This window comes from Tinamus guttatus, unplaced genomic scaffold, assembly GCF_059628265.1.
Source record: "Tinamus guttatus ecotype Peru unplaced genomic scaffold, ASM5962826v1 Tinamus_guttatus_pri_ptg000116l, whole genome shotgun sequence".
NCBI classification, from domain to species: domain Eukaryota; kingdom Metazoa; phylum Chordata; class Aves; order Tinamiformes; family Tinamidae; genus Tinamus; species Tinamus guttatus.
The window spans coordinates 2,394,369-2,411,604 of record NW_028288650.1 but is presented as its reverse complement, the minus strand read 5'-3'; the positions used below and the strand labels follow the sequence as shown (position 1 = coordinate 2,411,604).

General features: G+C 50.7%; 1 protein-coding gene across 1 annotated transcript; it reads right to left on the bottom strand.

Moving 5' to 3' along the window:
- Positions 1-3,726: 3,726 nt before the first annotated feature.
- Positions 3,727-16,227, bottom strand: FBLN7 (fibulin 7). Its single transcript, XM_088521322.1, has 8 exons — positions 16,218-16,227; positions 13,950-14,129; positions 9,572-9,742; positions 6,347-6,472; positions 5,460-5,597; positions 5,250-5,387; positions 4,266-4,404; positions 3,727-4,121 (listed from the first exon to the last, which is right to left on the bottom strand). Exons 1-8 carry the CDS (start codon positions 16,225-16,227, stop codon positions 3,749-3,751), a joined length of 1,275 nt encoding a protein of 424 aa, XP_088377448.1. The 3' UTR covers positions 3,727-3,748.
- Between the last annotated feature and the right edge of the window lie 1,009 nt (positions 16,228-17,236).

Here is a 17,236-nt window from a genome sequence, read left to right as displayed (position 1 = left end):
TCTGCCTGACATCTGGGGCTGTCCTACCAGGAATTCACTGCAATCTGCAACTTTCTCACTGCTTTCTAGGAAGTCCTGGCCACTGCAGAAGAGGCCTGGCTGTGCAGCAGCCTCCAGCTCTTTCTTGGCATCCTCGGAGGATGCTTGGATGGAAGGAGGCATCACAGCTTTTGGGATGCTCTGAAGGGGAGAAAAAAGGGATCCCCATAGGAGGCTCCCAGGCCATGCCCAAAGCCAGGGGTTTCACCTGCCCTTCAGAGGGTCTCACTTGGCCACTGTCACCCCAGGAGGGTTGAGGACAGGGCTGCCCGCAGGAGAGAGCAGTGGCAGGACCAGGACTCCACGAGACACATTGCAGGGAAGGGACTTGGCACAGGAGCACATTCAGGAACAGGCTGGGATAATTCCAGCAGGAGCACAGGACTGCCAGCTGCACCAGCATGCCTGGTAGCTGGGGGAGGATGGTGATGCTAGAAGACAAGGACGGGCAAGTGACTGGCTGCAAACACCCCTCACTTGGGCTGCGGAGGGATATGGACACCCTCATGCCAAAGAGCAACCTAAGATACTGGTCTTGCTTGACTCTTCTTACCCGTTCCAGTTCCAGCAGTGCAGTTGTCCCAAGGCTTCCCAGCCCAAATCCCACTCTGACTCCAGAGAGATCTCCTGTAGGCAGCTGCCAGGCCAGTCCTGCCTCCAAGGCTGTTCTGGAGACACACAGACCCTCTTGCTACAAACCCCATGCTGCACGTGGCTTTCTCGGTCACACAGGGAGCAGGAGCAAACCACAGATGCATGAAGTACTTTATTCTGTTTTGCGCCTGCTGAAAGGCTATATCATCATTTGATTGCATTAAAATTATTGTAGTAGAGAAACATGCATAATGTTGTGTTTTTGTGGTTAACATGCACAAGCTCTGCACTGGAGGAACGGTTACCTAAGGATGAAAGGGGTGATAGGACAGAGGTGCCTCCCCATGTGCACATGTTGGCATATCTGCATATGTAAGGAGCAGAAGCAGAGCTGCTGTATCTGAGCTCGTGCTTCCTAGAGCTGCTTAAACATAACTGAGAGTGGAGGCAGTGGTTCATTAAAAATGGAATATTCACACCTTGAGCTCCCTCAGCGTGAGTAAGGAATGCAGCTGAAATAGTTCCTCTCTGCCTGTGGCACAGCACATTCAACCAAGCTTACCAAAGACTTCCCCGTGGTCTTGAGTGGATGAATGTACGTGACCACATTCAGGAGGTTTAAGTTGCTGCCCATCAGCTGAAATGCAGGAACCAGCTGGAGCACAGCTCTTACCCACTGCCATGCAAAGGAAATGCAGGAAACGTTTGTAGCTGACTACTTCATGGGGCAGGAACTCGTTAAATCACTTGAAGGGGATCAGTGCGCTTTGCTGTCCACCTGCACATGGTTTGGAGTGAGAACATCGTTTGGGTCAACCACCTCCAAAAGTGCCAAGACAAAAGGCACAGAGCACACGTTCAACCCATGCCTTCTAGTCCCAACATCTTTGGCCACTCTTTGCTGGTTCAGGTAACACCAAATGTGGTTGTTAAGGTGGAATGAGTGTTCGACAGCCACTGAACGTGAGGCAGCAGTGTCCCCAGGGGACCAAGGCAGCCTGGCTGGTGTCACAACAGTGTGTCCACCAGGAGCAGGGCAGGGATCGTCCCACTGTGCTCCGTTCCCCACAACTACCTGGAAGGAGGCTGCGGTGTGGAGGGGTCGGTCTCCTCTGCGGAATAACGACAGGTAGGACAAGAGGAAACGGCCTCAAGGTGCCCCAGGGGAGGTTCGGGTTGGATATCAGGAAAAATTCCTGCACAGGAAGAGTAGTCAAGCATTGGAACAGGCTGCCCAGGGAAGTGGTGGAGTCACCATCTCCAGCAGCATTTAAGGAACGTGAAGATGAGGCACTTGGGGACATGGTTTAGCAGGACGGTGTTGAAGGGCTTCTGTTGGACTCAATAACCTTGAAGGTCGTTTCCAGCCATAATGATTCTATGATTCTGTGAGTGGGCACATGGGGTTTTGTGCAGCCATAAGCAACTCACAGAGAGAAAGAATCCCCCAGTCACGTAGCATTTGCTCTCTTTTCCCTTGTGACATTCTCACAGTGTTCCAAGGATCAGCCAAGACTTGGTCTCACTTTTCCAGGCTGAGGCCCTCTTCTACAAACTGATCCTTCTCCTTGTTACTCACTGCTCTGTCTCCCTAGGTCTCACAATCCTTGCATGAATTATTAGCTATTTCCCTTTTCCAGTTTCTTATACATGATGATATCAGCTACTTGCTCAAGTGCAAACTGCCTGAGATGCCCTTCATTGCTTGACAGTGGTGTCCTCTTTCTGCAGATGGTACCAAGTGCAATAGCTACATTGCAAGATATATTATCGTAGGGTTGATAGGTCAGGGACCATCATAATGAAAGAGGAAGGGCAACTTCTTACCTACTACTTCTGTACAAACATACCAGATACAGTCCTCCCTGAGCATCTCCAGCGATTCTCAGAGTTATACCTTGAATTTATAAGAACATGAGAACAGGGCTGGTTTCAAGAGATGCTTCTCTGTGTCCATGGCATGAAAACGGCCTCTTAATTTTTACATAGTCTCACTCTAAAGTTGCTATTTAGAAAATAGTCTGAGAGCAAAGGCTGTAATGGATTTTTACTGCTCGAGTGTGTTACATAGGCTGAGGGCTACAAGTGCAATATAATTTGTACTAAATACCTCTGACAGCATTTTCTCTTACAGCTCAGTGTCTTACACCTCCAGTGTCCTGAGGCCAGAGCACTATGCAATGCTGAGCTCTTAGCTGTGGGCTGTAATCCAGACTGTCATTTTTCCAGTCCTGTTCTAGGAAAAATTGGACCACCTCACTTTGTTGAAATTCCCCATAGGCTAATGCAGGGTTTTCAGGATTCCAAGGGGAGCATAGCCATGCTTTTGTTAGGCTGTGTTCAGTAAGAGCAAGCCTGAGCCAGCTCAATGAAGAGCACTATCCACTAAACCTGAGCTCTCTTGTGCTGCTTTCTCCTCTTGCCTGCACCAACTTAACTGCTTTCCAGAAGAATTACTGAAAGAAAACAAGGGCCTTAATTTCCACCCACTGTTTTCCATGCTATGTAGGCACAAAGGCTATGGGAGGTCTCTGTGGACCTTGGAAGAAGATAAAATCCTGCTTGGCACATGCCACGCGGTGACATCTTCCCTGCCGTCCCAGTAAGCGGATAGCCCGGAGCTATTCCCACCCCGGGGTTTGCCAGGTTTCTGTGGTGGAACAGCTGCTGGAGAGCACATGATTCCTTTTGCGCTTTGTTTGCTGTTTTTCATGCATGTGGGCATAAAAAAACCTCAGACAAAACAACCCAGAGGAGAGGAAGGTTAAGTGCAGAGAGGCTTCTGGATGTGCTGCCGTTGGGAGCTTCCCGGTAACACATCTGCTTCCATCGTTAGGTCTTTTGGCTGTGCAAGTTGCAGAAGATGCTGAGAAGCTGCGTGAACAAACAGGCTCATGAGACTGTCCAAAGGTACCTCAGGCACCTTCTCTTTGCTCTGGCCTTGAAGGCTGCGGTTCTCTGCGGGTTACTGCGGTCACTGTTTGCTGGTGCTGTCCCATGGGCAGTATTGGGTGACAAAGACAGTTCCTTTCATTTTTGCGAGTGCTGGGAGGGTTTTGGATGGACCAGACCAGCTGGGAGCTGCAGGCCTTCTGGCTGGCACCCACCGCCTCCTCTAGAACTCATAGGCAGACACGAAGACTGTGATTTTGGACAGGTGCTTTGCCTGGAAAGCGCGGTCCAGGTACTCGGACATGTCCACATCCACCTCTATCGTCTGGGGGCCCTTCAGGCTTTGCACGAGGATGAGCTCCCCGGTCTGCCTGTCGGAACGCTGCATCACGAAGTGCCCTCTGTTGTTGCCTCCCACGATCCCAAAACGCAGGCTGTCCGGGCCCGGCCGGCCAGGGGCAGAGGCCGTGGCCATGCGGAACAGAGGGGTGGGAGTTATCAGGTTGGATGGCAGCGGGAGGTAGTGGAAGGAGATGGTTTTGGCTGCGTGGTGGCAGGCTCTGCTGTCCATCGGGCAGGGGTTGCGCTCGCACTGGCTGATAACAAAAGGAAAAACAAGTTTGAGGTGAGCCCCAAGAGGAATAGGGATGCTCCAATCCAAGCTCCCAGGCCTAAGAATACGGTAGTCCAGGTTTCACATCATTCCCAAAGAGCATCCCAGATCTCCTCATGGTACTTACAAGGGTGATGTTTTCACGTAGCTGATGTTGCCACTGGACTGGGGGCACTCTGGACTGACACACTGAAAGCTCCCTCCTGTGTTGATGCACGTGGTTCCCCTCGTGCAGTTGTTCTGGGACAGCGCGCATTCGTCTATGTCTGTAAAGCAACCACAGCAAATCCAACAAAATAACCAAATCTTACTGGAAACACCTAAATCATACTCCTGCCGCTTCTCTTCTGCCTTTCCCCTCTGATTTTGCCTGCAGATTAACTGGCCCAGGGCTAGTCAAGGTTAAATGGGGAGTTTGAGAAAGAAGTTGCAGCAGCAGGAGGACAGGCTATTTTCCTAACTTTATGCTTGAAACACATTGTCTTTTTGAGACACACACAGACACACTGAATGTAGATACCTGTCTATAAGTAAAATTAGGACTTTTTCATTTAGACATTTGTTGGAAGCATCACCAGTGTTCTATCAAACCATGCAATAGCTGTATAGGAAATAACACTTATGGAAAAAGAAAGGAGCAGGAGTTTCTCCATATGACATGCCTTTTGGGCAGTACTCACCATTTTTACTTCACAAAATCTATTTTTTTTCCAGCAGAGCACACTTATGCAAGCAATTCTGGCCACCATGTCTACCTCGTGTCATTTTATTTCCCCTCTGCCCAAATTCTCCTGTTTTAAGAAAATAAGTTGTCAACCTCTGAACTAATCTCTCAAGTCTAATTCTTGGTGTTGTTGAACTAATCTCTCAAGTCTAATTTGTGGTGTTCAGATAGACCTGCTGCCTCAGAGAACACGCTAGAAGTGTTTAAATGGGACAGATCCATGTTCATGAGGGTGCTCATGCTCTTTATTCGAAGTCCTCAAACCAAACCATCCAAACCTCCAAGTTTTGGATGTGTTTACCAGCGTTTAAGGCTAAGTGTTGTCATTTCCCCAACGTCCATCCCGGAATGCTTGTCCATAAAAGCGAGGTTTGAGGGGCACCTCACCTTCACAGCTCTTCCCATCGCCAAGGAGGTTGTAGCCACGGGGACAGGCGCAGCGGTAGGATCCGGGGACGTTGATGCACTGATACATGCAGAGCCGAGGGCCCCCGTCCAGCTTATAGACCTCGCACTCGTCGATGTCTGCGGGGAGAAGGCAGAGCTCGAGGCCGGCGTCCCGCGGCCGTCCCCGAGCCGCGGGCGTCCCTTGCTCACCCCGGCACACGCCGTTGTCCACCGTGCCGCTCATGTGGAAGCCGGCCTCGCAGCTGCAGTGCTGGCTCCGCTCCGTCTTGGCGCAGCGGGGCTTGCGGCTGAACGCCGACTCGCTGGTGACGCTCTGCACGGGGGGCGCTGGGGGGAACAGAACTAGAGGAAATGGCCGCAAACTGAAGCACCAAAAGTTCCACAGGAACTTAAGGAAAAATTTTTTAACAGTGAGGGTGACAGAGCCCTGGAACAGGCTGCCCAGAGAGGTTGTGGAGTCTCCTTCTCTGGAGATCTTCAAACCCGCTTGGACGCAGTCCTGCGCCACGTGCTCTAGGTGACCCTGCGTGTGCAGGGGTTGGACTAGATGATCTCTAGAAGTCCCTTCCAACCTTAAGCATTCTGTGATTCTATGAACAGGGACAGCTCTTCACCCAGCCAGGGCACAGCAGCCAACACCAACGCTCCCACAGTGCCACAACTCCTGCACGCAGGCGGCCTTGGTTACAGGGGCCTGGGTTTGGAGTGGGATTTGGGACCAAAATGTGCTCTTTTTAAAGAGCGAGCCCTTCCGCTTGTTTTCAATTCCCATGTTTTTTTTTTTTTTCTCCACGTGATCTTGCATTACAATTCCTGCTCCCCTGGAATTCCAATTCCCCTTTGCCTTTCAGGCCACACACAGCTTGCGTTGGCCTTGGGTGCTTTTTGATGGCCTCGTGACTAGGGAATTGGCTGCACACAGAGGCAGGACAGCATTGGAGCTGGGACAGCGGGATGGAGGCCTTGACACCTCACCACAGGACTAACCAAGGGGTTGCATGCAAGGGGAAAGAGGCTCCGGGTGGCACATCCGAGCATCCCTCCCCTCTGCTTCCCTAGGGAGGCAGCTCACGCACCCGTCTGCGTTTGGTACTGGCAGTTCATCCCACTCCACTCCTGGGGGCAGAGGCACTCGTACTGGTTCGGCCTCTCCACGCACGTCCCACCGTTCTGGCAAGGGTGGCTGGAGCATTTGCTGATACCTGCCATGAGAAAGAGCCATCGCTTTTTAGAAGCCAACCCTGGGAGCGTCACTCTGCTGAGAGTCAAGAGATGCTAGAGACAAAAATTTGAGCGATATAGATAAAGGAGAAAAGACTAAGACATCCTCAAAACTGCACACTCCAGCCTGGGGGACTTGGCTTTCAACTGGGAGAGGCAGGTCTCAGAGAGGGGAAATGATTTGTGTCCACAGGCTGCACCTGTGGCACCATCACCATCCAAGGCAGGACAGCTCTCCCAGTTGTGCTTTGCAGGAGAAGCAACCCAACATCTGAGCTTGGAGGGGTAGCTCACAGCTGGGATGCCCAATTGCTTGTCCGTGTTATCTCAAGCTACAGCTGGTGTTTCCATGGGGTCGGAGGGGTGGAAGCATCTCCAGTCCTTCTAAAGAGGAGCTCTTCCCAGTGGGAAAATAAACCAGAGCCCTCTCCAGGGACAGGCCAGGCAGAGCTTCTCTAGGAATCCAAATCAGAGCAACTCCAAGCTGTTTAGACTGTGTATTCTCCATAAGGTATCAGTCATGGGGAAAGGCCAGGAACCAGCCTGTGAAGAGGAACAGCCCCCACTGCCTGCCACAAGCTGAGCTGGTGTGTCACCAAATATCATGGGCCTGGTGGACCATGAAGTTGCTAAACAAGGAGCCAAAGACCATTGATTCCGTCTTCCTCCTCCAGCCTTGATCTTGCTGCTTGCAAGACACAGGTCCCTTGGCTCAGTCCCAAGAGCTGGGAGGCCACGACTTGCTCAAGCATTCCTCCAGGGAAGGCCACAAAGGGTTTTGCAACCAAGAGTTTGCTCATCCCAACAGCCTCAAAGAAGCCTTTCTTCTGTGATGCTATAGTAAGGCCAGAGGATTAAATAGCTCCCAGACCCTATTCCCAGCTTTTCTTATTCTTTTTCTGCATGTCCAAACCATCAGCATGTCTGGAGAGACAGATATGACTTCCCAAAGTGCTTTCATTGGGACCTCAATGTGTACTGTGGGACATTCAGTGTGCTGTGGGGCTTGGTGCCAGGTGAATTTAGCCCTGCAAAAACCTGGGACTCAACTTTCTTTGCTGGACAGTAGAACAGGGGGTCTTTGCAAGGCCCAACCTCCATCGAATGAAAGCGGTTGCAATAATTGTGCAAGGGGCTGCACATGCTGCTCAACAGTGGCTCTCTGAAGCAGAGCACAACCCTCCTCTCCACCAGGACAAAGAACAGAGCTGCCCATGAATGACAGGCTTCAGGCAGTGCTGCTGGCAGAACATCTCCAGGATTTCTCCTGGGGGTTTTCACAAGCCGCTGCCAATATTTCAACAACTCAAGGCCTCAAACATATTCCCCTCCACATAATCCTTGCTTCATCTGTGGCTTATCATGTATGCTGGGAGCACAAGGCACTGCCTGATCACAGAGAGCAAAATCTCTGCAAAAAACATTACAAAAAGTTCTTCACTACAATTCCATCTGATCTCAAAGCACAAGAAAGTGGGTTTAGCATTGTTATTAAGAAGTGTTTTCAAGCAGCCCTGCCCTTTCCAATGGCTGAAAACTCATCAAGTTGTTTCAAGGCAATAACTCTCCACCTTAAAAGGGAGAATTGATGCTCTCTTCTCCTCATCATCTCCATTGAGGAAGTTCTGGGTTAGCCTTCCCATTTCACTTCTAGCTTTCCTCCAGATCCATGGCTGGAAAAATGGAGCTCATGGAATAGAAGCCCTTTGGAGCTGGAGCTTTAAGAACTTGGCAAGAATTTGGTTGATTGGAAAGTTAGAAAGCAGAAGCCAAAAGGTGAAACCAGACATAGGGAAAAGGAGACTGGGTCAAGGATATAAGACCTTGCAGTCTCTGAATTTCATACCCTGCCCAGAGCTTGTCACTATCTCAGGGACAAATGAAGTTTGATGAACCCCAGGAAGCCCTTTCCAAAATAATATCCTGTTTTTGCATATGGACATGCCAAACTGCTGCCTTGGGAAGACCTAGGCAGTTATAAACAGGTATAAAAGATCCCTGTTCAACATGGGCCTCCTGCCCCAGTGATACCCTGCCTGAGAACAAGCAGTACCTTGCAACAAACTGCCCATCTCAAGGCTGATTGCAGTAATGGAGGCCAGAACTAGAAATATATTTGGGAAGATTTGTCACATCTTATCATCAGCTAGGGTAGGATGGGAGAAGAGACCATACCAGCAGCCATATAGAGCCTGCAGCAGGACCCAGACATACTGCCTTGGACCTAAATGCATGACAGAGCATAATGAGTGTTGGTGACATTTCAGCTTCAATCTACCTAGTCATTTTGGAAAATGCACTCTTAAACAAGACTACACCATCCTTTTCTCTTCAGATGCACTAACCCAAATGGCTGCTAACATGCCTTTTCCCCAGGTAATATTTTTAGTAAAGGCAATTTTATCCAGCATTCCTGTTTGCCGGTGTGGACCTGCCACACACTGATAGTAAAGCAACTTTTTGGCCAGGCATTTGGGGAAGTTATTATACTGGGCTGTGCCAGCCACTGGTTTTTAATTGTGAAGTAAGTTGCCTATTGGAGCTTTGCTTTATACTCAGATGATCAGCTCTTGGCACCAAAACTGAAAAACATTCCGATGTTCTTCCAACAGGAGAAGACAGATGGGACAGTCATTGTCTGGGCTGCAAAGCATCCTGTGCTCGTCTAGAAATACGATGCATAGGGCAGCATCTCCTATTACCAGCACTCAAAATACATTGGGAAAAGGGAGGCAGATGCTGAATGACTTTTGGAGCAGTGCTGACCATCAAAGCTCAGCAATGAATGCTTGATTTCATAAAACCCGCTGAGAGCAGAAGGCAAGCGATGGTGTTTCCATCCCCAGGCTGATGATGTCTAAGGTCTGCAGCACAAAGACCCAAATGCTGTGGAATCAAGTGCCAGATTCCCAGGCTGGCATTGCCAGCGCACACAGCAGATGCTAAGAACTAGTTGAACGTACAGCAGATTGGCTCCCAGGTGTGGCCTTTTGCCCCCTCTTCTGCAGATATACATGCATGCTGCTTCAGGATCCGCATGGTGATGAGGTCTCCCAACCCCAGATCAAAAGAGAAGGTACCTTTGCATTGAGGCTCCTCTCCCGTCCAGCTGCCGTTCGCCTGGCACATCCGCATGCTGGAGCCCAGCAGCTCAAAGCCCGGATTGCAGGCAAAGTGGATTTCGTGGTCCACCAAATACTTCGTACCAAACTTCTGTCCATCCACAGGAGCTTGTAGGTCAGGGCAGGACACTGCAAAGGCACCGTGGGGGGATAAATGTTACAGGCAGGTACTTCTAGAGAGACAACGGGAAGTGAGTGAGGTTAGAGAAGCTGCTCCCTTGCTTTGTAGGCCACAGAAAGACACAGCTGAGCACATCTGGGAAAATATAGTACAGTTTCTAAGGGAGAGATTGCTCAGTTGGTGACATTTGGAGACGATTAGCACCAACAGTCTCATATGGAGAAAGCAGTATCTGCTCCAGGAGTCAGAAGGGGCAACCGCATGGTGCTGCTCAGGTGAACCCACCTAGCACATCACCATCTGACCTCAGAAGATGAGCTGCAGGAGACAAGCCTTTAAGAAAACCAGTGAAAGCACAGGATGTCCAAGCTGCCATCGAGTCTGGATATCTCACAGAGGCTACTTTGCCATCAAAGCAGACAACCAGCCTGCATGCAGAATTGCCTGTATCCCTCATGCTATCAGTTACTCACCAACCACACGGTTTATCAGCTATGAAATAACTGAGTTCGTGGCCATAACAGTAGCACACACCCAAAATAACCCCAGAGAGCAACTTCTTCCACAGCTTCTTCCCAAACAGCGTGCCTGTGGAGGGAGGATTCAACCAAAGTCTCTTGTTTTGAGCCACCCTTCATCCTGCAGGGAGAATCATGTGCTGAAGAAGTCTATCCGTGTGCTCCCCATTCACCTGCTGCCCTGCTCAGAGGTGGATTTCCTCTCTGTCCATAAACCCTTTTGGTGGACTAGCTCTCCAGAAGCTGTAGCACCTACCATCAGCAGTCTCAAAGTCACCTGCAAAGTTACCCTGCTAAGAGAAGGCTGCCTAGGGGGGTGATGGCAGCGTGCTGATGCCCATGAAGTGCCAGATTTGCAAATATCCCTGCAAGCATCACTCCCAATTCAGCCTCAAGCATAATTCCTTAGGGAGATGCAAGGAAGACACTAGGGCACACACAAAGAGGGGGAAAGAAATGCTGCAGCAGGCCTGGCCACAAGCCTTGCATCTTGGGCCTCCAGAGTCCTGACTCCTAGCAAAGAACAGGAGGAGGAAGAGAAGGAAAGAGGGAGCAGACTTTGAGTCAGATTAACAGGAAAAACATGACTTCCTGAGGCTTCCCACCTGGCTTGCTCAGGTTTAGCTTGTTCCTCTCTAATGGAAGGGCCCTAGGATTTGAGAGCTCTCCTGCATCTCCTGGACTCTGCTCTTTTCCACCTGCCCTGCCATCCGGGTATCTTAGGAAGTGGGAAAAGTCTCTTGTGAACCTGCTGGGTTAACAGTCACCATGGTCTAAAAAGCTGCTATCGAACACGGAAAACAGTGTTACTGGGGTAAAGTCTTACAAGTTCTCAGGAAGGAGTTGAGCAAGCACAAACAGTGGGCCCGGTGCCCATCGTACACCAATATTCACCATCCTGCCCAATTGCGTTATTAGAGTCCTGGCGTGGCCACATGGCTTATTAAGTATTGAGAGAAAGAGAGAGAGAGAGAAAGAGAGAGAGAGAGAGAAAGAGAGAGAAAGAAGGAGAAAGAGAAAAGGAAGGAAGGAAGGAAGGAAGGAAGGAAGGAAGGAAGGAAGGAAGGAAGGAAGGAAGGAAGGAAGGAAGGAAGGAAGGAAGGAAGGAAGGAAGGAAGGAAGGAAGGAAGGAAGGAAGGAAGGAAGGAAGGAAGGAAGGAAGGAAGGAAGGAAGGAAGGAAGGAGAGAAAGGAAGGAGAGAAAGGAAGGAGAGAAAGGAAGGAGAGAAAGGAAGGAGAGAAAGGAGAGAAAGGAGAGAAAGAAGAGAAAGGAAGAAACTCATGCAATGTTCAGTCAGTGCTCTCAGATAAGACCAACTCGTCTTGACTGTCCCTAATTTCACCTGAGATGCAATTCACTCAGTTCCTCGGCATGCAAGACTAGCTCTACTCTTCTGCAGCTGCTTCTATTATTTTCCAAATACAGACAGAGGTTAATCATTAGCATCCAACTTGAAGAGGAAGCCACAAAAGGATGCATAGGGCTGGGCAGCAGCTGTACAGTAGGTAGTGTGAGTGAGCAGGCCCTCTTGGTCCCTTTAGCCACCCACCCATTATAGACCTGCTCTCCATGAATCTACATGATCCATTGAAGACCAAAGAGTTGCATGGAGCAGGAAGGAGCAGGAAGAAGGGAGTTTGCTCCTCACCACACCATAAAGGTGCCACCGTCACCATGCGTCTGCTTCACCAGGAGTCCTGTGGTGCCCCTGCCTTGTTTTCCTGGTCTCATGTACGAGCCCTGCACAGTCATCAAAGCTGTTGGGTGCTATGAAGCAACATAGCCTTTTACCACGCCAGTCTTATTTTCTAGTGAAGTCTTCATTTCCCATGCAAGAGGAGACTCCTTTGCTTTTCTTCCTACAACTGCCTGAACTGATGCTGGGCCAGACCTAGATGTCTCTACATTTTCTGACCTAGATGTCTCTACATTTTCTGCCCTTTCTGAGAGGGATTTCTGCTGACCATCCAGGTTTCATGATCCAGGCAGGGGGACTGAGGGTCTTTGGTTGCAGATGCAATTTTTCATCCTACTCTTCCTCAGTTGCCTGTATGACCTTAACAAAGGCTCTTGAATCTTCCCATATCTTACTAGGCTGGAAAGTTGCTTGGATTAGAGCCAAGTATTTATCAGCAAAGAAGTGGAATTCAGCAGTCATTCTACTCATGCTCTGTGGTTAAAGCACTCTCTGCTGTCGATGTTTGAGAGTTCACCTGCTTTTCAGCCCATTTTGCCCAGATGGGAAATATCTTTCTTTGTACCCAGTACCAGCAGAGCATGTTTTGAACACCCAAAGTCTACTGCTCGCCTCCTGAGTGACCGAGAATTCAGTGAGGCTGGTTCAAGGCACATCCCAATGGAAAAAAAAGGTATTTTGGCATGTATGCATATGAATGCTATGGCAGCAATGGTCCATCTGCAGGACTATTTGTTTTTATTGGGCATCTTATCCCAGGGAGAGCTCTGTCTCCATTTCCCAGGTTCAGAGGCTGAAAACTGGCTCTGGCAGCTTCACTTGATACCAACCTTGAAAGGAGCATTTCTCAGACCCCTTGGCAACAATGTCTGTTACAGAGAGAGACAGAGCTGCCCTCATCTGAACCGTTATAGGAAGAGGGTCATCTGCTGATATACAAAAATACACGCTAGCACCTGTAAAGTTACAAACCGAGCAAAGCTGTGATGATGCTCCAAATGCCAGTGTCATCGGGAAGTGTTTGGGGGTGGATATGTTCAAATATCCCGAAAGAAAAGTCACAAGACCCTCAATTCTCACTTGTGAGACCGTATTGGAGTGCTCCGTTCTGCCCCTTTCCTTCCTGCCCCCAAGCATCAAAAAGATCATCATACTGGAGCAAATCCAGTGGTGGCCATCCAGGTGATGGGGACTGGAGCACCCTGTGTAGAAAGAGAGGCTGAGATAGCAGGGTCTAGTAGCTTGGTGAAAGGAAGGCAAAGGAGGAATCCTTGGCACCTTCCACTGCTTGATGGGGGGCTATGGAGAAGATGGAACCAGATGCTTCTCAGAGATGCACAGTGAATGGACACAGGGCAGTGGGCTCAAGGAGATACCCAAACCTCAGCTGGACATAGCCCTGAGCTACCTAATCTACGTGGCTCTGCTCTGAGCATGGGGAACCAGAGACCTCCAGAGCTCCCTGCAGTTCTCAGGAATCTCGGATTCCATAAAAGCAACTGGAGGTGTCACATGAAGGGCTGCAGTGGCTACAGACTGAACCATGTGCATGACTAAACTCTGCCCGGGGCAGCCAGCGGACCCCTTTTGCTCAGCTCATCCAGCAGGAGCTTAAGTTGGATAGTGTGAAACCCCTTTTGGACAAGCCTTTCTCTTTGCACAGGCTGCACACAGAGCCCAAGGAGGGTCTGCTTTGTTTAGCACTGATTCATTGGCGTGGGTAGCCTAAAACTGGCCAGCCAGGGAAGCCACAGACATCTGCTGCCCTTGGAGGCTTCTCTTCCTGCCCCACGGACAGCCCCAGATCCGCGCCAGCGCTTCTTACCGCTCCAGACCCCAACTTGTGGTTTTGCTGAGCAGCACAAACAGCTGCCAGGATCCTCAGGTGCTTCCCAAGGCCGGGAAGCAAGGAATGAGGGCGGGAGGAAGAGGGGATGGATGCGCAGCCTTCCCGGCAATGGGAAGCCTGGAGCCGATGCCGCGGACAACGCGTGTCCTTACCTGCAGGCGGGTCCGGGGCGGTGGATTTGGTCACGGTGTTGTGCAGCGTGGTCAGGCGGCTCTTCATCATGCGGATGCCCTCGGCGAAGCGGGTCTCCTGCCCCTTCAGCAGCTGCTGCATCTGGCGGATGGCGGCCAGGAGCTGCTGCTTGTTGAGGCAGTTCTGCAAGGAGGAAACCCCTGGTTCAGCAGGAAGAGCCGGTGCCCCCAGAATGTTTCCCCTGTGGAGAATGTGCAGGGACACAGGCCAAGCACTTACCCCTTCCTTCTCTCTCTTGCACCCCTGGTTTCCACCTACTGCTCCAACCTCCTGTTCCCCTGCAGTGTGTGTACAGGAGGAATCCCTACACCATTCTCGCAGTTCTTCTTGTGATGTCCAGGCAGGCCCCAGAGGAATGCTACAGGCTTGCGGCAAAGGGTCAGGTTGGATATTAAAAATTCCACAAGGAAAGAGTGGTCAAGCATTGGAACAGGCTGCTCAAGAAAATAGTGGAGTCACCATCCCTGGCAGTGTTTAAGGAACGTGTAGATGAGGCACTCAGGGACATGGTTTAGCAGGATGATGTTGAAGGGCTTCTGTTGGACTTGGTAATCTTGAAGGTCTTTTCCAGCCGTAATGATTCCATGATTCTATGATTCTGTGGTGCGGTCTCTTAACATCTGAGGGTGGTGTTGGCACCTCCAGAGCAGTGACCCGCCTGATGGAGCATGTCTAGAGCTGTCCACATCCAGGACCTTTTAGCAGACACACCTCCTTATCCCACTATTAAGGAAGAGGGTTTGTTCCCTCTTGTTCCTTCACAGCCTCAGAGAAGAGCTCCAGACAGGAAAGACAAGGAAAAATCCATGGTCTACAGAGATCTAGGAAGTGCTAGATATGACCCAGAGGACTAGCCTTCACCACTAAACATAACCCATAGTCCTTGTATCTCATGATGGTTGCATGCAAGAGCAGCAGCAACTTTGCTACCACAGCCTTCCTGCCAGGAGGAGCGTGATGGCTTTCAACAAGGAGAACGCGTGGTTGAAATTCCCTCTTTGGGAGAAAGCTTCCCAGTGAACAAATGCTGGGAAAGTGACACTGGAAAGAAGCCTCAGCCTTCTCCTTAGAACGGCCCCCTGGGTGCTTTGCAGGGCCATGGAGAGCCCTGCAGCAGGAGCCCACTTGCCAGGCCCACGTCATCACCAACACGTGCAGTTGTGTGAGCAGCTCCTCACTGTTCATCCTGGTGTGGGGGTCCCGGGAGCAGGGAGGAGCACCGGCACCCCGTGCACAGCCTGGGGGTCCTGCCACGGTTTGGGTCTGTGACTCCACTAACTTGGACACTGGAGTGCGGCCTGCTCGTAAACAGCCTGCACTGGCTCTGAGGGAACAGGCTCTCCAAGACTTCTGAAGCATCAAAGACTTCTTCAAGACTGATTTTTCTTTTCTCTTTTCCTCCTCGCTTCTCTTCTCTTCTCTTCTCTTCTCTTCTCTTCTCTTCTCTTCTCTTCTCTTCTCTTCTCTTCTCGTCTCGTCTCGTCTCGTCTCGTCTCGTCTCGTCTCGTCTCGTCTCGTCTCGTCTCGTCTCTTCCCTTCCCTTCCCTTCCCTCCTCTTCCCTTCCCTCCTCTCCTCTCCTCTCCTCTCCTCTCCTCTCCTCTCCTCTCCTCTCCTCTCCTCTCCTCTCCTCTCCTCTCCTCTCCTCTCCTCTCCTCTCCCTTCCTTGTTCTTTCTTTTTTCATGTGACCAGATTTCAAGGGTTTTTTTTTTTTTTAGCCTGTGAGAGAAATCCTTAGCTCCAGCCTGCTTCCGATGTAAGAGGATAATGTAGCACTTTAATGCTACAAGCAGGGCTGTAATCACTTTGTTAGTCCTGGGAGAGCTGCCATAACTCATGTTTAGTCCTGCTGGAACTAGGTCTGTGTCCCACTTCCATATTACAAAATAATAGGAAAACAGATGTCTTGTGAGTTCCTCTGGGGCCAGAAACACTTGTGGGACTTGTGCCTGCAAACTAATAGCTACCAAGGGACTGACTCATTCAGGAGATGGGCATCTTTATTATAGGTTTCCTACGGAATTGGCTTAAAAAAAAAAATAAAGACCAAGAGCTGAGCAAAGTCATTTCTGCACCTCAAAGATTTGCAGAGCTGCGTTTCTATCCTAGACAAAGCTTTTCTCTTCAGAGGGGAAGCCCACATTATCAGAGGCTGCCTGGCAAGACTTCCCTGCTTGGGGCCTGCCAGTGCCCTTCATACCCCTACCAGCAGCACCGCTGGACGCTCACCCTTGGCCATGCCTTCTTCCCAGGTGGGAAATTTCCATCTCCCTCCCTTAGGTTGTTAAAGACCCCACGAGGACAACTCTTGAAGCATCCCCCAGGAGGCCGGACTCCATCCGTCTTCCCAGGCCAACAAGGAGCCTTGTGGCCAGTGCTTTACCCCACTGCGTGCTTGGAGGGCAGAACTCGAGATCTCAACTCATTGGATGGTGGCCTGGCCTCAGGACACTCACTGAGGGCCTGCAGAAACATTTAGCCATCGCAGACACCGCTCTCCCATGAAAACAGCTGCTTTCCGTGGTTCCTGGGTGCTTGGCCATGAGGTAACATGCGTTTGTGGGGACTAGACCCAACCAGAAGCCTGAGAGGAACCAGGCTCTATCTCCATAACATCCTCATTAACACGTTCTGTGCTCACTGCCTTCAAAACCCCAGCACAGCCGGGCTGCAAAGCGGAGAGGAGAGATGCTGGGGCTGAAAACCTGCCCTGGCTTTCCCAAGAGAGTGTCTGGCCCACAGAGGAAGAGCCCTGACCCGTTTGTTAGGGACACAGGTGGAGGGTCTCTACAGCACCTGAAACATATTCACATCTTGTACCTTGTGAACTGGAGAAGACACTTTCAAGAAGTAGGGGAGAAATCCAGTCGGACTTGTTTTCCCCTAAATTCCTGCTTTGGAAAGATGGGAGTGAGGAAAAAAGAAGATAAAAAGCTCAAGAAAGCATTTCCAAGGCAGGTAGCTTTGCAGCACGCTTGGAAAACATGAGAGCCAGGGGAAAGAGCAGCAGTGCAGGAAAGAGGGCACATCCCACCTGAGCCTGCTTAGCCCCGGGTTTTTCCTGACCCCAATGGTGGGTGCTGGACTAATTTTGCAGGAGAGGGTCCCCGCAGCCACCTGCCCCGTCCCGCCTGGCCTCGGTGCTCACCTGGGAAGCGCGAGCGTCCTGGCACGCCGCGAGGCACAGCAGCAGGCACAGGCTGCTCCGGAGCCCCCAGCTCATGGTCGCGCCGGGGCCACCGCAATCT